Source organism: Sylvia atricapilla, chromosome 22 (assembly GCF_009819655.1).
Source record: "Sylvia atricapilla isolate bSylAtr1 chromosome 22, bSylAtr1.pri, whole genome shotgun sequence".
Taxonomy (NCBI): domain Eukaryota; kingdom Metazoa; phylum Chordata; class Aves; order Passeriformes; family Sylviidae; genus Sylvia; species Sylvia atricapilla.
In genome coordinates this window covers 5938618-5960933 of record NC_089161.1, presented here as the reverse complement: position 1 = coordinate 5960933, position 22316 = coordinate 5938618, and the positions used below count along the sequence as shown (strand labels likewise).

At 49.9% G+C, this 22316-nt stretch overlaps 1 protein-coding gene across 1 annotated transcript; it reads right to left on the bottom strand.

The window, feature by feature from the left end:
* Positions 1–1712: 1712 nt before the first annotated feature.
* LOC136370790 (ATP-dependent RNA helicase DDX19B) lies at positions 1713–13400 on the bottom strand. Its single transcript, XM_066334388.1, has 12 exons — positions 13275–13400; positions 12296–12344; positions 11884–11937; positions 10880–11015; positions 8983–9075; positions 8300–8402; positions 7647–7761; positions 7313–7490; positions 6360–6597; positions 5248–5410; positions 3981–4172; positions 1713–3568 (listed from the first exon to the last, which is right to left on the bottom strand). The coding sequence occupies exons 1-12, from the start codon at positions 13329–13331 to the stop codon at positions 3507–3509; spliced, it is 1440 nt and encodes a 479-aa protein (XP_066190485.1). The 5' UTR covers positions 13332–13400; the 3' UTR covers positions 1713–3506.
* Between the last annotated feature and the right edge of the window lie 8916 nt (positions 13401–22316).

Here is a 22316-nt window from a genome sequence, read left to right as displayed (position 1 = left end):
TAACACATTAATGAGTTATTGTGAAGTATTAAAATGCAAGACTGATCATAAAATACCTGTGGGGGCTCGGGTCTTTCTGGGTAATGTCAGTCCAGCTCTGAACTGTGACTAAATCAACTTTTTAAGAACAAATAATTATTATTTTGGCTCTCTTGGGGAGCAGCAGGATTTTCTCCTTAGTTTCCCTTCTCTTATTCGGCTCATATGATCACAGATGAGAAGAGATGGATAGTTAAGAAGGGATGTTACAGATAATTCCATTTAACACTTCTACACTGGAGTAAGTCCAAGAAGCAAGTGCTGCTTTGGGAATTTTTAAAGAAGGTATTAATGGGATTTGACTGGGAATTGGCTCAAGGAGTAAGCCATCTTTTACTAAACCATCATTAAAAGGCTGGTTTGGTGACTTGGCAGGTTTAGGCAAACACAATATGCTTGTGCTAAAAGAAGAGAAATATCTTCTGGTTTGTAATGGAATTTCAAAGGCAGTAATTTTTAATCTCCTTTAAAAATGGACCACTTGCCACAAAGATGAGTGACTTTAAATGCTTTGAGGCAAACCCAATTTATTTTGAAGCTGAGTGTAACTGCCAAACCAACTCAGCACAGGAGCACAAACACAACAGGAGCAGAAAGCCAATTGCTGGTCTGGCTCAGTGTGGTACCTAATGCTAAATCAAGTGTTCAGGGTCCAGCAGCTTTGTAAAACCAGTGATGGAACACTTGTTTTACATGGTCCCTGCTGCTGTTGGTGATGGGAATCGCTCAGCAGCAATCCTGGCTATTGAAACATGGATGCCTTCAACAGAACCACAAAGTATTTCACTTGGTTTCAGGAAAAGGGACTATTTTCCATGTTTCCTTCAGTGTTGGGTAGGTAATTCCTTATTTCTGCCTGTTGTGTGTACTGTGTCACATTTCAGAGTGTTTCCATCCCGTGTTAAATAAAACCTTTTATGCTGAAACTTGAACTTTATTTACATAAGCTGAGGTTTGTCCATCGCACCTGCTCTTAAGAAACCTTTAATTTGATGGCAAATATCTCAGGGGCCAAGATCAGCCTTTGGATGGTCAGTTGCCCTCCACACCACCTTCCTGAAGTTTCTATCTGTGTCCTTTGCTCAGTACAAACCTGCAGCCAAGGAAGAAGCACTTTGCATCAGTGACAAGCTGTGACCAGAGCCAGGGACTACCAGGCAGCTGTGAGAGCACAGGGGCTCTGAGCACGAACAGAACAATCACACAATTCAGTAACTTGGCTCACAGTGGACTCTCATGCTGGAGGATATTCCCTCTGGGTAACTAAGATAAAGCTGGATGAGTTTGGTTCTGATCACCTCACCCAGGCTACAGCATCTCCAAAGATAGGAAAAAAAAAAATCAAGTCTTGATCTAGGCCAGCACAGCACAGGGAAAGCACCTCTTTTCTCTCTCTGTTCTCCTTTTCTCTTCCCTTCAGAACTGTCCTGGGGAGATTTCAGCAGCAACTCTGAGTCCAGCACAAGCACAGGGGGAGGAACAGTATTTATCTGACTTCATTTATAGTGTGGCATCATTTAACAAACTTCTTTGTGGGAATCTTGTAAGAATCTCAGCATTAAAATTCATTCTGCCACTAATACTCATTTCTGTCACAAAACCTACTGGACTTGTCTGAGAATGTCCTTACGGAGGCTCTTAAACACCAACTCAAGCAAAAGTCAGCAAAGGGATTGTTCAGTATGTGTTCTTTAATTCCAATTAAAAGTACATTAGAAACAGCACACAGGACCAGCAGCAGCTTCCATGACAATTCAACCCAAAACTCTGCTGTCACCAGTTCATCCGGCTGTACTAGGAAAGTAGGTGATTAAATAAAGTCTTCCACTCCACACGCAAGCACTCACTCACCTGCCAATTTAAATAGGATTCCAACAGAATAAAAATAGATACACCCCAGAATACAAAAAGTTTAATTTTAAGCTGTTTTTTTTTTCTTCACTATAGCCTTTATACAAATTGATAAAAGGGTGCACAATTTCCTAAAATTTTAGGTACATTTTAAATGAGCCTTTTTTTACTTGGTAAAAGGATCCATATTCCTGTCTTTGAACAGAATATGATGGCCAAAATTGCAAAGAAAACAATTCAGTTTAAATTTACAATTTATACATTTGTTTTGACATGATTCCCACACTGAGTAGCAGGCCCATGGCTGCTCACGCATGTCCCATTTCCCCCCAACAAACAGCTGTGCACCCTAAGTTCTGGTTCAGGAGCCTCCTTCTCCTGGAGACTGGGCTGGGGGAACAGCCCACAGCGTCCAGCTGTGTGACAAGAGTGGTCCCAACACACAGGAGACATCATCCTTCCTTCTCCAGGAGTTGTGAATCTTTCCTTCTCCGTGGAACACCCCAGGGCAGGGACCAATGACCTATTATTTTGCACTGTGGAGCACTTCCCACCTGCAATTTGGCTGAGCAATTTAACTCAAAACTCTGGTACTGAAAACGTACTGCAACAGGTAAATTTGGTGTTCTAAGGGTCAATTTTTTTGGTCAATCCAGGCTAACATAATTTTTTGTTTTTTATTCCTGTATCTGATGGGTGAAGCCCAACAGCTCTGTACATTACCCATGCTGAGCTTCAGAGCATGGTGCATTTAATCACATGGCGGGTTTCATTCACAGAGGTGAATTTAATCAGGCAATTCATGAGTACAGTTCCCTATGTACTGCCCCTCCCACCTCATCCACCCACACCATAGCCAGGTTAAACACTTGGCATGAACTTGTGTAGTGTCACCACCACCCAGGTCACAGAGAGTGGCCATCCCAACAAATCCAGGACAAAGGAAAAGAAAAACTGCCCAGCAAAGCGACACGGCACCTGTGTTTGCGAGTAGGAGCTACTGGAGACATCCTCAGGACAATTTATGTAAGGAAAAGCAGGGCAAATCCATCTGAAAGCCAGAAATGAGTCTTAAAGAGCTCAGGGGAGCGCCAAAGAGAATGACATCCTAGTTTGTACAAGTCGAGTATTTAGCCAAAAATCAGCTGCCTTGTTTGGGGTTTTTAGGTTTTGTGTTTTGTTTTTTTTTTTTTTTTTCTTTTTTCTTTCCCTTTCCCTATGTCCATTATATATTCAGCTGTTGAATTTAAACTGATCAGGTTAATGCTGCACATTATTCCAATTACAGGCAATAAATTTTTCTTTTTCGTTTAAAATTTTAGATAATTCTCTATTGCCTCTTTTTTGGCAAGTGTATTTCTCAGAATTCCAAAGATCATCCCACTTTAAGGCTAAACTAAGAAATGTTAAAAGCTTCTGTAAACATTTCCTCTTCCTCCCCACAGTTGCACATTTTGAAGTCCAACTGCAATTTTGAAAATGAGGTAATTTTTGTGTACTAATATCTTGAAGAGTCCTTTTTGGGACGAGCCAAGAGGCTGTGCCAATCCAAACGCTGATCCAATTGTAGTGGGAGAGCTTCCACAGCAGGGCACACACCAGTTCCAGCAGCTATTTCAGTTATTTATCTTCTCAATTTCATCCAAGTCATCAGTATCCAATTTGTTTATCTTTTTGTCTGGGAAAGAAGACAAATAGGTCAGATTTTGTAACACTGAGCAGAGAAGGGAATGCTGCTCTCCTCAGCTGGACTTGAGTCCTGGTTTATCAGGGAATGTTCAGCCAGGTTTTAAAAACACAAATTAAAACTGTTTTCTTTCATCAAAGGCCCATCTGTTCCAATGTTACCCAACCCTGGAACAACCCCTTCAAGGACTATCCAGGCAGCCAGCAAACACAGCCTGATTTATTCTGCTCCTGTCCAAGGCAGCAGGTCACAATCCCAAGTGATGCTACACCAAACACTCCTGCTGTGCTCCTCTGCCATCTGTTTGAGGCTCAACAAACACCCTTAGACCTGCTCAGCCCCCAACCAGTCAAATCCTGCAGCGATTCAGTTTAGGGAAAGGAGAAAGCCTGAGGGTACGTACTGAAATGTTCCTGGATTCTGTTGAGGATGTTCATGCTGTGTTTGCTGTCCACCATGTTAATGGCCAGCCCGCGCTTGCCGAAGCGGCCGGTGCGGCCGATGCGGTGCAGGTAGGTCTCGTTGTCTGGATTGCCATCCTTATCCACAGGCAGGTCAAAATTGATAACAACAGACACCTGCTCTACGTCAATCCCTGACAAAAAGAAAGCACCGGGTTACACGATTTCACTTCAATCTCTTAGAGCAGGAACTGCCTCCTCAGACTCTGAAATGGAGCTTTTCTGCAATATCCTCATGGGGTACTTGGAAGTAAAAACTATTGAGCTGTTCGGGCAGAGTGTCCCACTGAAACAACACTTAAATATTTTGGAAATTCTACCAGCACTTAAATATTTCGGAAACTCTCTCCTTCCCTGCAAAGCTTTAAAGACCACTTGCTTTTTTCCAAGTATGATCTTGTCTTAACTGTTCCAGGACATCAAATTACACCACAAGTTCCTATTGGGAGAGTGAACTGGATTTTGCTATTTTTCAGTTTTTCCATACTTGGGCACATGTTCACTGCAAACCCTGAATGTCAGCAGCACAAAGCAGGCTTGGTGCCAGACTCTCACAGGATGGACTTTTCCACCTCAAGCAGCAGGAAGCCAACAAGCAATCCTGTGTTTGCCCACAGGCATACAGTGTAAGGACACCATTTTCTCCCAACTGGAACACTTGAGGATGTGAAATCTTCCTGCGAGCTGGCCAAGGCTAAGTGTTATCTTAGAAAGTGCTGCTTCCAGCTCTCCTTGTGATGCCTTTTGAGGCTACCTAAAAACAGAGGCCAGATAAAATTAAGGGAATAAAAAGCATAACTGCTTTTGATTTATTTACTGAAGGGCTCTCATGTACATTTGGGGCAGACGAAGCCCTCCAGGGGCTACACCCAAAAATGGACCACGGGTCACGGGTTTCACACTTTTCTAAGTTTGGTTCATTTGCATATTGGGGGTTAATCCTCCAATTACAGCTTCAGGTAATGAAGTCATTTACCCCAAGTTTGCTCCCCCCAGCTCACTTTTGTTTCCATTTCTCAGGGCCTGAGGCAGTGGGGTGTCCTTAATTCCCAGAGGAATCGTTGTGTCTGACCAAAACGGGAGAACAGCAGCTCACACTGTGTGTGGAGTCTAGAGTCATACACTAAAGAACTGCAGGATTACAAACAGATGAAAAATACGAAAGCTAAAATCCCAAGGCATCACCTGGCCCCATTCCCTGGTGCCTACCTCTGGCACAGACATTGGTGGTCACCAGCACCTTCTCCTTGCCCTCTCGGAAGCGCTCGATGACGGCAGCTCTCTGCTCCACCATCATCTCCCCGCTGAGCAGGGCCACCTGATGGCCCTCCCTGGACAGCTCCGCCGCCAGCCACCCCGCCGTCTTCCGAGTCTGCAACACACAGCCAGACCCACATCTGGGACGGGGGTTTAATGCTGGAATGCAGCAATAAATCTCCCTGGGGTCCCACTGGAAGCTCTGTGGCTGCTCAGTTGTTGTCTCCCTTACAAACTCTATCAGAAGGAGGACAACACACCTCAGCCACCACAGGAGCCATTGATTAATAAAAGGACATGTTTTCTTTGTGTACTGCTCTTTGGATCTCACTCTGCAGGAGAGTGACACTACGTGTGTACACTGAAAACTCATGAAAATTGTCACAAAACTACAACTACTCAGAAAATGGCAGGGTCAGACCTGAATGGAGTTGTGAAATCCCACAGAGGCTCTGCACAGCCTTGAATTAAACAGTTTTTTTTAGCTCCAATTATGTCTTAAGACAGCGTAAAAGCAAATTGCTGCAGCAGACTCCAAACACTTTCATCCTGTCTGAGCACACTTTGCCTGGCTGTTCTGTGCTGTAAGCACTGATTTTTCCCTAAAAATTATTATGGTGGCTTCCAGAAAAAGAAAACCAATCTTAGTATGATTCACAGTGAGATCCCAGAGGCATATCCTCAATTACCCAAGGGAAATGAAGCAAAAGACTTCCCAATCCCTCATTCTGCCCTACTTTCATTCATTTTCCAAAACCACTTTTTTTTTTAGTAGTTGAGTTTTGGAAAAATGTGCATCACTCTGATCTCTGCTTCAGAGGACTTCAGGGATAACAATGACCATTCAGAAACGGAGAGGTCCAATGTTGTCTCCTGGATGGACAAACCCAGAGAATCAAACCAGCAAGGGCTAATGTGACTTTCAGGATTTCACTCCAAGACGGAGCCAGAGAAGCCAAAAAGAGCAATTCTGTTCTCAGTTCCTTTCTGGAAATGGCGTCTGGCTTTTAGCACTTGCAGACTCTGAGCGGATTACTGGACTGGCATTCCCTGGAAGCACTCACATGGCAGAAGATCATGGCCTGGGCGATGGTGATGGCGCCGTAGATGTTACAGAGAGCCCTGAACTTCTCATCTCTGTTATTGCACAGAACATAATACTGCTTGATGGTGTCCAGGGTCTCCTCCTCACGCTTCAGTTTGATAATGTTGGGGTCAGGAACAACTTTTTGAGCAAACTTCCACACAGAATCCTCAAAAGTGGCTGAAAACAGGAGCATCTGGCAGTCCCTGGGGAGCATTCTGAAAGAGAGAGAGAAATAGGGAGGGTTCCCACGCAACACAGTCATCTCCTGATATCCTGATGGAATTCATGCTACAGGCAAAGGAAAACCATAACCCTGGTGTGGGCCTGAGAGATTTTAGCCTGCTAGCAGCTGCTAACTTCTTCCCCAAGGAAAAATTTCTCAAGAAAGTTTCTTCTCAAAACAATCTTGGCAAACAACTATCCTTTCTCAAAACAATCTTTCTGCAAGTGGTGTTTTGCTGTTTCTCTAGTTAACCAATAAGATCAGAGAGGTGTTGTTCCTATTCACCAATCATGTTAAGTCCATACTGGAACACCTTATAAAAGATAGTAAGAATTAGAAAATAAGACCTTCTTTTTCTATGCTCTTTGCCTTCTGAAATACTTGAGAGTCTTTCTTTCGTGTCCTACAGCGACACCCTGGAACCAGTCATTTCACTGGCTGGAAGGAGTAAAACCAATGTTACCCACCCATGATTGCTCCCTGATGAATCACAGGCATCCAGACTTACCTTCTTAAAAAGGAGCAAACCCTGCTCCAGGGACAGGATTTTTATTCTGTAAGGAAATGAAACTGCTTTTCCTGGCCTGACACTGTGCCTCTATGAACCCCCTGGACTAGAGCTGATCTATCATTTCAGTCTTGTTGCTCCATTGGTGAGGTCACTGGTCCAGCCTGCAGCCCTGCTGCCCCTGTGGCCTGCCCCATACCTCTGAATGCGGATGCTCTGGTCCTGGTGGCCCTGGGTGGCGATCATCACATCGGCCTCATCCAACACAAACACCTTGATCTTCTTGGGATCTATGAATTTCAGTTTGGAACACCAGTCCAGCACGGTGCCGGGTGTGCCGATGACGATCTGCTCCGAGATCTTCTGCCCTCTCTCCACTGCCGAGACAGAAGGAAGGGCTGCTCTAGGGTGGCTGGGCAGACAGGGAAATGCTCTGGCCCTCTCTGACCCAGCTATTTCATCACCTGACTGCTCTGGTGCACCTGAGGAGCATCATTCCCTCATTCCTGTTTGTGGTGTTTCCCCTTACTCACATTTGTTGCCTCGGACAGCGTACGCAAGTTTCAGGTCCGGGTAAAAGTTTCCCATCTGTTCAATCACTTTTCCTGTTTGAAGTGCCAGCTCGTATGTTGGGGAAAGGCACAAACACTGGAGGAACAGAAGGACAGTGAGTGAGGTGATCAACATCCAGGGCAACACTATCACACTCGCTGTTTAAAATCCTTGTTGGAAGTTTTCTTTAAGATGAACATGCAAATGGCTGAACAGTTTTTCAACCATCCCATGAGGAAATCTGATTTAAGAAGTCCCTCTCCAGGCACTGTCTGCTCTGTTGCCAGTTACCTTCTCTTCCATCCCAAACCCACTTATCCAACCCCCTTCAGGCTGCACTATTTCTCTGATTTAAGTCCTTCCAGTAAGATTTACCTTCTCACAGAGCAATGGCATCATGTGTGATGCACAGGAAGGACTAACAGGAACGATTTTGAGCAAAATTCACACCTTTTGCACTGAAGGCATTTTGATAAACCCCTAAACCTTCCTCCTCTTTAAGCAGTTTAAAGAAATAACACCATGGCTCCATCAAGCCATGATTTTACATCTGAAGGCCTCCCAGCAGCTCTTCACTAGATGGCACTGCACCACCAGGGAACGCCCTGAAACAGCCACATCCCACAATCTTTACCTGTGGATACTTGTTTCCAGGCTCAACCCTGCTGAGCATGGCCAGGACGAAGGCAGCTGTCTTGCCAGTACCAGACTGTGACTGTGCGATGAGGTTCTGTGGGCTGGGGGCACAGCAAGCACAGCTCAGAGTGTGAAGCACCATGGTGGCATTTGAACCCTGTCACATCTACCCCTGCTCTGGACCCATGGCCAACCTCACCAGCTATGCTCCATGGGGCAGGAATTACTTCCTGCCCAACACTCTGCTTCAGCGTTTCTCAATTATGGAGATTTGGAAGGAGAACTGTGGTTATCTTTCAGTAATTTACCATTTCACACATCTTCCCCAGCATCTCCTCACACATTCCAGCTCAGGGTTGTGGAGAGGAATACCAGCACCTCAGCTACTCCTATCTACCCAGGATTTTTGAACTATTTTGTATTATTTCTTCCCAAACTAATGAGGAAAATGACCTCCCAAACCCCACAGCACTGCACGCTCAGTACCAGCCCTAGGAAAAGGACAAATCCAGGGCAGCTGTCACATAGTGAATAACCACAGAAACACTGTGGCATGGGAACCCTTTCTCCACACCCTGAGAGTTTATCTATCATCCTCCTCCCATCCAAAATTCAGGAGCAGAACGCTGAACCTTTCAAATCCCTCTGCTCTGGTAGAGAATAGGAAGAATGTGTACATACGGTTCAGCAAGCATCATGGGCAGGGCATTCTCTTGGATCTTAGATGGCCTGTTGAAGCCCATGGCATAGACTCCTTGCAGGAGCTGTGGTTTCCTGAAAAGAGAAATTTTTATATCATGACCTGCTTAAGTCTATTTAGTTTTCATTTGTGTATAAGAAGGTGAGAAAAACCCTCGAGAAGACATCCTAGAGCTGTCCCTGCTATAGTCCCACTCGTGAAACAACTATGGTCAGCATCTGGAAGCTACAAGTGACAGCAGGAAGTCTGGACAGCAAGCTTTGCAAAAACCCCTGGATTTAGTAAGTCAGCCTGCCTGCCCCAGCTTGAAGGCAAAGGCTGTGTCTCAGGCCAGCACTGCTTGTTCCAAAGCAGCTTTTCAGGCAATCCAGGAATCCCAGAGCAGAAAGCGTTAATCCCGTCCTTCAGGCCAATCCCATTTCCTCAGCCATGCCTAATCTTCGTGCCAAAATTATCACTCCTCGATGACTCAAACGCAGGACAAAGCATGAGGATGATCCTGAGATCCTTGCAAGGACTTCAGGAAGTCATGTGGATTCTGTAATATAGCTGAGTGATGCTGGCTCAGGTAAATGACTAGTAATTAGCTCAGTTTGCTGTGACTACACCTTGTGATCCGTGGCTGCAAAAGAGCCCTCACACCCAGAACTGCGAGGTGACACTGCTGGCCAGCAAACTCTCACCTACTGCTTTCTCTCGAGGGAGCTTTCTACTCTCAGCAGACACTTGTGGAGACAAGAAGACCCCAGAAGAACCTAAATCCGGGTTACGGTGCTGGAAACTCTCAGCTGATGACCCCCAAGTGCTCCCTGGATGCTGTGAGTGCTCTCAGAAGAGCTCTCCTTTCAAAGCAGGTTACAGGTCTCCTGCCTACACTTCCCACTGCAGTAACTTCCCTTTCAGCACAACGTGCTTTTGCAAAAATCCTGTATTACTTTCCAACTATGGCCGGAACAAAAGCTCTTTGAAAACATAACCTTGTGCTGCTCCAAGCAAGGACAGACAAAGCCCAACTCTGCACCAGTTGCCAAGGATACCCAGAGTCATAACAAAATGAAGACTCAATTAGGCTGGCTGTCCCTGTCATTAACTCCCTGGGATTGTTTGCCTTTTGAAACACAGGAATGAATTAGTCTAACAGGCACTGCAGGACCTCAACTTCTCTTTGCAGACATTCAACCACGAACACTAACAAAGCAAAACATCCTGGCATTTCACAGGGAGAAGGCTCTTTAGCTCCCATTTTCCTGCAGAGCTTGTAGAGCAACAAACCTGAGGATCAGTGCAAGCACAACAATCCCAACAGGACACTCTCTTCAGCATATTAATACACATATCCATCAATCGTGCCTTAAATACAGTCATCAGCCCTTGAAAGCTGCACTGGTAGAGGTTTTCAGTGGGAAGGAAGTCAGAAAATACTGGTCTCTCCAGTACCTAAATCCAGTATTGCTGGAAAAGATAAGCTTTTCCCTTTGTGCAGTTCCCTGCTGTTATTTCAGATGGAAACCCCCACCAGGCACCCAGATAAACCAACTCTCCTTGCATTTAAATAATACAAATGATATTCTCACTTATTAACGACCGGTTGGAAGTAATCTGAAACACAAACCCATGTACTTTTAAATGGTATCTCTTACGCAACTAGAGAATTTTTCAGGATGTGAGAAGAGATTCCAACTACCTGATGGGCTCCAAACTCACATCTGCTCTGGCAGTTGTAGTAGCAAAACTGCTCTCTCTCCCTGAGTTTAAGAATAAGGCTCCCCATGACAAACTGAAAAATCCAGTTGTAAGGGAGCCTAATGAATATATCTGATCCCAGGATTTAACAGCTCCATGCAGAGAAAGCTCTGGCTCATGCCAGCAGGCACTTACAGGCGCAGCTCCTCGAAAGACTTGACAGAGTAGAGGGGTGATGTGGGGTCCCTCTGCAGCACCTCCACCTGATTTGTGGTGTCAACCAGGTTACTGCGGATCAGCTTGTTCAGTAAGGACTGGGCAGCTCTGTCCTCTGGGAAAGGAGGCGGAAAACACAAATCCATCAGTCACAGCCTGTTCCAGATCTTGCTCCCACTGAACTCCTGAGCCAGTTAAAAGGGACAAAATCCCTCCAAATACTGAAATTCTTCATTAGAGTATAATGGCTTGAAGAGCGCAAACCTCCTGGATGACACATCAGAAGATCCCAAAAATTCCCCCAATTAATACCCAGGAAAACAAATCAAACAAGCAGTGTTCTAAGGAGGACTTGAACAGATCCAAATCTCTGCTTATTTAAGATTATTTTAGTTTAGCATCTGCCTGGGACAGGGTAAGGCCTCTTCAATCCTCACTCTGGCATGTGGGCAGACACTTCTCAGGTTTTATTTTTAAGAAAAATTTGAGGCTAAACGGTACTTTAAAATATTTCAGAGCTGAAACACAAGGGCTGAGATTAAGGGCGATCCAAACAAGGTTAAACTGCTGCACTTTGGGGTTTTGCTACTAAATCTGTTTCCTAAAACCACCTTCTGAAAGAATTTGAGCATTTACCCACCTCTAAACAGCCACTGCATAAAAGCAACTTGTCGGCTGCTACAGCGATTCCAGCTCCAGGTTATCCAACTGCTCCTATATCCAGTTCTGCCTTGAGGATACTGCTATCCCCTTATTTCTCTCCACTCTAATCCAGGAGTCTCCCAAGTTATTACAGGACACAATGCCTTTAAAAGTGTTATGGAGGAAGGACATGTCTTACAGTTAAGTCCTTGGGGCAGGATACAAGATCAGCAGTCCTGAGACATAAGGCAGACTTACTTTAAGTATATGCTAAATCAATATAATTATAATTAAATTAATTTCCTTGCCAAAGCTTTTGTTTTTTTCAGGAAGGCACTTACCCTTCTCCTCATCCTCCGTCTTCTCCACATTGTCATCTGCCTTGACAACGGCACCTGGATTGGAACAGATCAGGGGGCACAGGTGAGCTCAGGCCTCATGGACAGCCCACACCCCCAGAGCTTTTGGGAAAAGCCACAGAACAGCTCATTTTCCTGAGCAGAACTGCCCTGCTTCATGGCTGCGCAGAAGAAACCCAAGCTCCAGCTCCAAGTGGAGTTTAGCAACCACATCAAGGGATTTTGCTCACACAGCTCCCTGAGACACCAAAACATTCAGTCTGTGCTGCTGCTTAATCTCAGCTCTTCTGGGAATCTCATGATTTATCAGGAATTTACTTTGGCAGCAGCGCTCTGAACCCCCACAGGGAAACATTCCACCCTTTCCAAGCCCACCTGAGCAGCTGGAACTCACCATTGGCATCTGGTTTGGTTTTTTCATCCTTCAGGTGTAAAGTGCTCAGCTAGAAATAAGGAAAAACACAATATCAGAGAAATTCAAACATAGCTCCCTATATCCCAGCGAGGAAAACCCGAGCTTTGGATTTAACAAGTATTGCAGAAACCCTGCTCAACTGGAAGGGATGAGGATACAAGGGGAACTTGAATTCAAAAGTTTTAACACAACTATTTCTAAGCAGGAGTTTTAACAGAAATACACATTTTTCTAAGATGTAATGCCAACACAGTGTCATTACACTGTGGTTGTTTTCTGTCCTGCAGCCTCCACTCCCTAATAGCTCTGTGGATGGAAAATGGAAGAAAACCAGCATTCCAGGATGGAAACAGGATCCATGCACTGTTCCGACCAGCACAAGCTGCCCCAGGATGAGTTTGTTTCATCACCTGAGATGTGCAGGGAGAGCAGTCCCGAGGGTCTTACCCACATCCAGGGGCTCAGTGAGTGCTCTGTGCCCAAGCACAGAAAAAACAGAAAACAATTTTTCTGAGGTATGAAGTTACATTTTTCATTTTAAAAAAATGAAGAGGGATTTTTTTGAATGCTGGGATACAGAGCTGAGGCTGGGTGAGTGCCTGAAGCGGCGCGGTGTCTGGATGGAGGGTGAGGGGGACCGCAGGGACGTCTTTGCCCTTTGGATACGCAAAAAATGGATGAAGGCGAAGAAATTTAAAATACAATGATAAGTAAGTAAAGAAACACATAAAGAAATAAAAATTGGGGGGTTGCTTACAAAGGAAGAACCCAAGCCTAGGAACAATTGGATACCCCGGGCCCTCCCTGCCCCCACGGCAAAAAGAAATGGGGCGAAAAAGGGTTTCTGCGATCGCTGTTTTCTGTGAGCAGGCGGCGGGGGCCGCGCGGCTCTGGGGATCCCGCGCCTCTGGACCGGGCCGGGTCATCCCAGCCCCCGCGGGCCCCGGCGCGCACTCACCGACTCTGCCGCCGCCTCCTGCTCGTCCACAGCCAGGGCCCACGAGTCGGTGGCCATGGCCGGCCCGGGGTGGCCGCAGCAGCCGCGATGGCGCCGGGCGGGAGAGGCGCAGGCGCGCCCGCGGCCCCGCCCCGGCCCCGCCCCGCGCACCGCGGCCGCGCACAGGCGTTCCGGGCACCGCGCGTTCCGGGGGGCGGAGAGGGGATGGGGAGGGCGGGGGAGGTGGGCACGGAGTGGGGTGAGGCTGTGAGCCCTGTGGGGCTGTGAGCCCTGTGTGGGGTGAGGCTGTGTACGCTGTGAGCTCTGTGGGGCCGTGAACACTGAGGGGCCGTGAGCCCTGTGCTCTGTGGGGCCGTGAGCTCTGTGCTCTGTGGGGCCGTGAGCCCTGTGCTCTGTGGGGCCGTGAGCCCTGTGCTCTGTGGGGCCGTGAGCCCTGTGCTCTGTGGGGCCGTGAGCTCTGTGCACTGTGGGGCTGTGAGCCCTCGGTTCTGTGGGGCCGTGAGCTCTGTGGGGCCGTGAGCCCTGTGCTCTGTGGGGCCGTGAGCTCTGTGGGGCCGTGAGCCCTGTGCTCTGTGGGGCTGTAAGCTCTGTGCTCTGTGGGGCCGTGAGCCCTGTGCTCTGTGGGGCCGTGAGCTCTGTGCTCTGTGGGGCCGTGAGCTCTGTGCTCTGTGGGGCCGTGAGCCCTGTGGGGCCGTGAGCCCTGTGCTCTGTGGGGCCGTGAGCCCTGTGCTCTGTGGGGCCGTGAGCCCTGTGCAGTGTGGGGCCGTGAGCTCTGTGCTCTGTGGGTCATGAGCTCTGTGGGGCCGTGAGCTCTGTGCACTGTGGGGCTGTGAGCCCTGGGTTCTGTGGGGCCGTGAGCTCTGTGGGGCCGTGAGCTCTGTGCTCTGTGGGGCCGTGAGCTCTGTGCTCTGTGGGGCCGTGAGCCCTGTGCTCTGTGGGGCCGTGAGCTCTGTGCTCTGTGGGGCCGTGAGCTCTGTGCTCTGTGGGGCCGTGAGCTCTGTGCTCTGTGGGGCCGTGAGCCCTGTGCTCTGTGGGGCCGTGAGCCCTGTGCTCTGTGGGGCCGTGAGCCCTGTGCAGTGTGGGGCCGTGAGCCCTGTGCTCTGTGGGGCCGTGAGCCCTGTGCTCTGTGGGGCCGTGAGCCCTGTGCTCTGTGGGGCCGTGAGCCCTGTGCTCTGTGGGGCCGTGAGCCCTGTGCTCTGTGGGGCCGTGAGCCCTGTGCAATGTGGGGCCGTGAGCCCTGTGCTCTGTGGGGCCGTGAGCCCTGTGCTCTGTGGGGCCGTGAGCCCTGTGCTCTGTGGGGCCGTGAGCCCTGTGCTCTGTGGGGCTGTAAGCTCTGTGCAGTGTGGGGCAGGGCGCTCAGGTCCCCTGTATGTTGTGGGGCCCTGTGGTCAGGGGCCTGGTGCCCTCAGTGCTGTGGGGCTGAGATCAGGACCCTGGGGTGATGTGTGGGTCGGGGGTCAGCCTGTGTCTCACATGATGTGGGGCTCAGTCCCCTGTGTGATGTGGCCATCCCTGGGGGTCAGTCCCCCATGTTGTGTGGGGCTGTGCCCCCTGTTTGTTTTGAGGCTGGGGGTCAGACCCTGCTGTGTCATCTGGTGTGAGGCTAGAGCTTCTGTTTCCCATGGAATGGAGTCCCTTTGGGAGCCAGGGCTGGGGGAAAATCACACAGACACTGTGCCATTTGCGACGGAACGGCAATGGAACGGGGATGGAGGTGAAAACAAGGTAGTAGGATGAGTCATGGAGGTGTAGAAGTGACAGGAGCTGCAAGAGTAATTTCTGTCCTGTCTCTTGCTGTAGGGCAGGAGCCAGCTTAGACATGGTATCAAACCTGTTCTTTAAAGGTCCTGGAATAAAGTGAAAGGGAAAGTAGAAACGAAAGAAGTGTGGGAAGAGCCTGTGGGATTTCCTCGCTGGGCTGCTGTTCCCTTCCTTGAGCCTTGTTTGACAGAGCAGCTCTCAAAAGGAGAGTCTGAATTTGTGTTTTTATTCCATGTAGAAGAAACAGTAAAATGGCCAAGCCTTCAGGCATCAACCACAAGTCCCCAAACCAAGGATTATTTCCCTGACTCAGTATTCCCCCTCCCTTTCAATGAAGATACTTTATTTGTTCCCACAGCCTTAAAACTTCCATCTGAGCTGTTTTTTCTTTCTGTGCTGAGAAATCTTATCCCAGACAGGGCTGGACCCTTCACTATTGCTCTTCACACCAACCATGGATTTTTTTTTTTCTTAAAATTAAACCCTGTCCTTATCAAATATTATCATCTGATGCTTTTCCATGTAATTCAGTTTCCTGCTTGGAGGTGGTAGCCCCGTGTCCCTCAATCTGTCAGGATCCCTCCCCAGCCCCACATGTGAACTTTGGGGTCTGGCAGCTTTATTTGTGGAGGTGGCATCACGGCATTTTTTTCCCATGGCAACAGGAGGATGCTGAACACAGGAGCTGAACGCGAGGAGATTTTCAATGGGAACAGAGCAGGCAGCCAAAGGCAGGTCTGAGACATTAATTAGTTAATTAGGGTAAAAATAAAGATGAATGTGGGAAATCCCAGAGGCTGACAGGATCATGCTTCCAACTTAATGTTTTCTTGCAGGGACACTTGCCATAAACACATTTAATTGGGACTAGTCCCATTTTAGAGAGGGGAAAACAGAGGCACTGAGAAGAAGACAACTGTGTTCAGGTGACATTGGCTGGGGGCAGATCCTTCCAACACCTCCTTTCTGCTCCTTGACCTTGGCTGCAATAATTCCTTGGGATTGTCAGGCCTCTGCAGCCTGTCAGTGAGGTGTGACTGTAGTGGGTATTTTTATCTTCTGTCCATGAGGAATGACTTTTCTCCTCAGTTTCTGGAGCAGGGATGGGCTCCTGGAGGTGTGGGATTCCTGTGGGTTCCATGCAGGGTCCTTGATTTTGCTGAAGACTCTGCTGTCATATAATTACATATTTATATATTTAATAATGAGATAAATATTCAGATTAATTTAAATAAAAGCTTAATTCCCCTCACCAGCAGACTTTGGCTGTTCTGGAATGAGAGATCTCACAACGGTGGAGATTGGATGGTGGAATTTCATTGGAATTGCCTCTGATCCTTACACACCAAAGAGGTCAGAGTCTTCCTTGCCTACACACAAACCTGGTGCAAGGAGGAAGAAGAGGAAGAAGAAAAGGATAAAAAGGAGGAGGAGGCAGTCCCTGCCCAGCCCTGTGTAATCACTTTTTAATCATCACAGTCTCTCAACAGGGTGATTATTTGTTTCTTCAGAGCATTCCAGGCTGAGGAGAATGGCATTTACATACAGAGCACACATGGAGATCATGAGAAGTGCTTGTTGCTGTCCATCCAGCAGGAGATTTGGTTTAATATTTTTTGGGTTTTTTTTTTTTTTTTTGGTTTTTTTTTTTTCAGTTTTGAGTCCATCTGAATCTCCCAGCATAAGAGCACCACACTTGCACAGTTGGGTGAGCTGGATAATGAGCCTGGAAAAGCTGTCCTGTGCTTGGCCAGTCCCAGAATCCACCCAGGCATGACCCAGGACTGGAAATACTCCTTTGTGGTGGTTAAAGGTGCCCCAGGTGGGTAAAGCCACAGGCTTAGAGATGGCACTTAGGTAACCTCATATGCTACTTTTAGCTTGTCCCCTCCCCAGTTTTACCTCGTTTATACCCATCCCATTCCCCACTGCTGCTCCCTGGGAGGCCCTCATTGATGGTGGGGTCTCCTGGCCAAAGCCAACCTGGAGAAGATGAGGAGGAACAAACACCAGCTGGAGGCCCCTGTGGGCTGTTCTGGGCAGCACTTTGGATCACCTCATGGATGCCTGTGGTGATGCAGCTTCAGCACCAGGACTAAATATTAATTCTCCCCAAAACAACTCCATGTGTGTCCTCCTGAGGTCTCACACTTGCCTCATCCACCATATCAGATGCTGCTTTACCTTCTAAACAAATTCCCCGCTGCTACCACAGTTGTTGGTTTGAATCCCAGGATTTCTCCTAACATATGTTATTTTCTTCCTAGAAGCCACAAGCCGTGGTAAACAAACATTTACAGGTGCTGGGAATACGGGACATGGGTTTTTCCATGGCTGATTTATTTGTCTGGCAAGAACCATAAATTCTGGAGGTTTGGGGCTGAAGTCAGCCCTGGGAGCTGGCCTTAGGAAAAAAATCTTGAGCAGGCATTTGTTTCTTGCCATTTCCTCTAAAACACACTGTTCTTGAGGAACAAGATGGGTCGCTAGGGATGCTACGTGTCTGGTCATCCCAACCCTGCAGCATAAATGTGTACTTGGAGGCCAGGGGTAGAAAGAGGAGCTCTACCCTTGGTATGCTCTGACCCAGAGTTGGTGTCCAGCTCTGCTTTGGGACAATGTCCAAGTCTGTGCCCCTCCAGCTGCCTCAGTTTCCCCTTTGTACAAGTTGTTCTTCCTGGGTTTAAGTGTAAGTTGCTCAGGGCAGAGACTGTATCCCACCAAGGGCAGCCCTCAGTGACAGCATTCTGCTGTGAGGAGGGTCCTTCTAGACCCCCATGGATGGGGGCTGTGGGTGTTCCTGGGGAGGAGAGGGTGCATGAGCTGAGATGGGAATGGGGGCAACAGCAAGAGTGGAAGAGAGATCCAGCCTAGGGCTGCAGAGGAAGCCAGTGAGTGGTGATGGATCCTGATTTTGGGAGGCTTTAGGGTGCTTTTCTTCCTTTGAAAGAGGAAAGGGATGACAAAGGTGAACGCGATGGGTTCTTCCCCTCCCATTAGCTGCTGCGGAAAATCCCAGGAAGACAAATCCTGGGGATGGGTAAGGGGAGTTCGCAGCCTCTTTTTTCCACCAGCCTGCCCAGCTCGGGGGCATCTCCTCCGCTCGGATGGGCTTCGCCCCTCACCCTTTCCCTCCCCTGCAGACCCCGGGCTCAGGAGGGGAGCGAGGGGAGGGGGAGCCGCCAGGGTGTTCGGGGGATTGTCATGGTTACCTCCCTGGCAAAACAAATGGCTCCACTGAGTGGTGATGATGATGATGGTGATGGTCACCCAGACAGCTCCGGACACTTTAAGTCAGCGGTGGGGGGGCGAGAGATCCACCCTGGGGATCCAGAAGCCCCCCATCCCAGGGGAGCCAGACACCCTCCCGGCTCCGGGCAGAGCCTCCCCGCTGGGGCACATGTTGCTGCAGCCGGTTCGGTAAGACCCTTCCTCGCCCCCCCGGACTCCCCGGTTTCCCCAACCCCGCTGCTCGGTGGAGAGGGTCCGAGAGGTGAAGCCACCGGTTGCTGAGGTGGCTGGTGGTGCAGCGCTCCCCCACCCCAAGCCCCGGCGCTTGCTCCTCTCCCTCTCTCCCTCCCTTTTCCTCTCTCCTCATCTCCCTCTCTCGCTGTCTTCCAGAGACAGCGCTCCGCAGCCGTGCCTGTCGCCTTCGGGATTCCTCCTGCCCCTCCTGTCCCCCCCAGCCCAGCCGCAGAGGGGCCGGAAGAGTGGGTGAAGTTGCTCCAACCCCCCCATCCCCTTCTTCCTTCTCCTCCTCCTCTCTCCCAGCAAAGGTAAGAAAAGCAGTGGCTACTCTCCAGTTGCTCCTGCACCTTTTTAGCTCCGCAGGGGTGGGTGTGAGGGGTGTGTGTGCGTGTCACTTCCCAAGGCTGTGCACGATCCCAGCACAAAAGCCGCTCACTAAAGAGATCCCTGTCATAATATTTGTGCAGGCACAAGCCCACACTTTGCAAGCTGCTGCTTCCCAGCCTTGCTTTTTCTCAGCTGGATGGTGAGTCCTGGAACATCCCATCCCTCCCCAGAAATTGTACAGACATTAGTAGTGACTATGCAGGCAGAGGACAGGGAGGGATGGGGGGATGAGGCTGGGAGTGACAGGCTGTTGCTGTCCTGGGCAGGCAACTGGGATAACCCATCTGTGGACACGCTGTTTGGGGAAGGAGGAGTGACCTTGGCAGGGTGAGGGGAGCTGATCCCCCCAGTAAGGGTCAAAACACTGAGACCTGGCTGGAATCCACCACACTGGCTGGGGCAGGGCAGGACAGGACAGGGGTGGATGGAGAAGGGCTGTGCTGCTCCTGGAGGCCCTGTGTGTCTCCTTGGATCTGGCTGCACCCCAAACAGGAAGCAGGTTTAGCCCAGCTGAGTGGTGTCTGGAGCAACGTCCCCCTCTGGCTCAGCCCAGGGATCTTCCCCTCAGCTGTGAGCACAGCAAGGTGAGGGGTAACTAACCCCTGTGTCAGAAATGTGTGATTAACAGCTCTAAAAAGGGGCTTGGGATGTGAATATAGATCTGTGAGACCCTTGAGCCAGGATAGTGGTTCAAGACGCCTGCCAGGGTTATGGCTGACAGTCCCTAAAATCTGTCTCTGCCAGGGCTGTCAGTCATGTCCCAAGCCTGGCAGAGACAGATTCTGGGGAGTGTCAGCCATAACCCTGGCAGGTGTCACCTTGGGAAGAGAGACCTGGTTGTTTCCACTGGGCTCTAGCAGGAGCAGCTGCTTCCCAAGTTTTCCCTCAATTTCCATATCTGAGGCCTCAGGTTGCCCTTGGGGCCAGCAATCCTTGTCACTGCTGTGGCAGTGAGAGGCCATGTTGTCACTCTTTGGGGGCCTGCAGTGGCTGTTTTCCTGGTTTTCCATCAAGTGGGATATTCTGCTTGCAGTTCAAGACAAGGGGAGGATGGAGATGGGAGAACAGTTCCTGTAGCTTTTCCTGTGATTATCTCACAGGTCTGCCACGGTGGATCCAAGGCTCTTCCAGATAGGACAGTGCTGTGGGTACTCTTTCAAACCCCATTTCCTCCTATTGCTTCCTAGAGATATTTTGGGGCTCAATCCCAGTTTCCTGGCCAGGTTTGAGCCTCGTGCTTTGGGAGAAAGCATTTGGAGAGCTCCTGGATGTCTTAGTCGTGACCTGCAGTGATGTGGGTCAGGTAGGTGAAGTCAGGGGTCCCTCAGCAGCTCCCTGAGCCTTGCTGCCCCTGAAAAGCAGGGACAATTCCCAAGGGTCACTCTACTTGAGAGCTCTGAAAGTTTGGGAAGCACAAGGCTTCTCCTGTCTTGGATTTGCAAACAGGGGGGAGTTTGTTTTCGCCGTGGTGATTGTCCGGGAATGCTGATGAGAGGCTGTGGTGCAACAGGCATCCTTGGCCAGCTCTGTCTACCTGCACATCTCCACAGAGCGCTCCGGCTGTCGTCATCCCGGCGAGCCACTGGATGTCAGTGTTGATTGAGACAGACGACGTGGAAGGAATATTTTACCCAGCTGCAGAATGAGGCACCCTCTGAGCAGTGGGGATGTGCTTCAGGTCTAGCTCGGACCTGGAGGCGAGATCTCCCCGGACACCCGTTTGTGATCAGTCAGGGGTTACAGCAGGGCGGGCCAGTGATTTAGCTGCTCAAAAATGCGCCTGACCCAAGGCGTGGCAGCAGGGCTGGGCTTCGCACGACTGCCTTCCCGTCCTGGGGGCAGAAACAGCCGGGCTGCCTCTGATTTCTGCCCTTCATGGCCGGGTAGAGCTGTGTCGGGTTTTACCTCAGCTCCTGCTTTAGCTCGCCCTATCCTGTTGTCGGCTGCGGGTGCCACAGATCCTGTGGTGTGGTACAGCTGGGACACCAACCCGCCCCTGGGATTGGGTCCTGCCGGAACCAGGCTGTGTGCTCACAGTTTTGCTTTATCTTCCCTTTCAATGCACGAAAATACACCTCAGAGGAGCATCATTCTGCCGCTGTCTTTACTCCACGTGCTCAGACAGATTTTTTTGAGGGCACATCAGTGCTTAGAGACACAGACGGACACCCAGGCAGCTCCAAGCAGTGCTCCAGGCACCACCCCCGTTTTTCAGGCACACAAACACCTTTTCCCATCCCATAAAATCCAGCCCCATCCTCTCGGGAGTGCTGGGACAGACGCCTGCAGCCCCGTGCAGGGCTGGAGCCTGTGCTCCGGCTCGCAGCCCTGCGCGTCACGGGGACCGTCCGCAGACGTCGCAGCAGCATCAGCGCTGTCCCCGTCATGCGGGCACAAGAATTGGCCGAGGGTATTGCCTGGAGTGGGGTGATCACGTTTCCGTGTCTCTCTCCCCTCCATGGCCAGGAAGAGCAGTGGATTGTCATGGAAAGGACGTTTACAAAGGAAGGGGGAATAAAGAGCTCGATCCAGTAGCAGTCTGGTGTGCCAGGTCCAGAGCGCGGCTGGCCATGGGACAATGTCTGTCCCCAGCCCTGAGGTGCTCCCTAGTGGATGCGATTACAACTGTATTTTGAGGGCTGAAGGTATTAACCAGCGGTTTCCCTTTTTTCCTGGAGGGGCAGGTGCAGTGTGAGGTCGGGAGGATCTGGCCGGGTCTGCGGGGTGGCCCCGCGCCCGCTGTGTGTGAGAGGCAGGACGCGTTTGGGGGCAGTGAAGGGACACGCTGAGGACTGGGTGGGTCTAGGGGTATACCCTGTGCAGCATCAAGCTGTTGGTAATTTTTTTGGGGTGCAGTGTCTTGCCAGGTCCCGTCCTGAGATTCCAGCCCTTTGGCCTGAACAGAGACCGAGTGCACATCCCAGAGCAGCAAAGGCAGGATGGGGAGCAGGCAAGGGACCGGTGCTGCGCTCCTAGGGGGCACAGGGGAGAGATTCCAGCCTTCCCACTGCTTTCCCTCCCTTCAGCCTCTCCGCTGCTCTCCTTTTCCACGCTGCAGTCACTTGATGGCGTTGGTGACACGAGCTGTGTGGAGCAGCCATGGCTCTGCTGGCAGCATCCCCTATTAGAGGTTTTTGGTGGGGTTTTTTTTGCCGGGAAGAGCCCTCTGAGCCCTCCCTGTCCTTGTGGGGCCGGTTTTTTGGCGGCACAGCAGTGAGGGCTGGTGCCATGCTCCTCTGAGCCACCTCGGAGCTGCAGGAGAAGTGCAACTTTCCTGGCTGGATTAAACAGGATGTGGGACAGGGCTTTGCATCTCACCAGTGGTCCCTTAGTGCTTGTCCTGGCCCAGTGGTGCAGAAATCCCTGCTGGCAGAGTGGTTCCCATAGGAGCTATGTCCCCAGTCTGCCATGGGTGCCAGAGATGTG

Coding starts and splice junctions, on each gene's coding strand:
- LOC136370790 (XM_066334388.1), bottom strand. CDS start 13,331: ATGGCCACCGACTCGTGGGCCCTGGCTGTGGACGAGCAGGAGGCGGCG. Junction 6,598..7,312: donor CAGAGCATCCGCATTCAGAG/GTATGGGGCAGG, acceptor TCTCTCTTTCAG/AATGCTCCCCAGGGACTGCC. Junction 4,173..5,247: donor CACCAATGTCTGTGCCAGAG/GTAGGCACCAGG, acceptor TCTTTTTGTCAG/GGATTGACGTAGAGCAGGTG.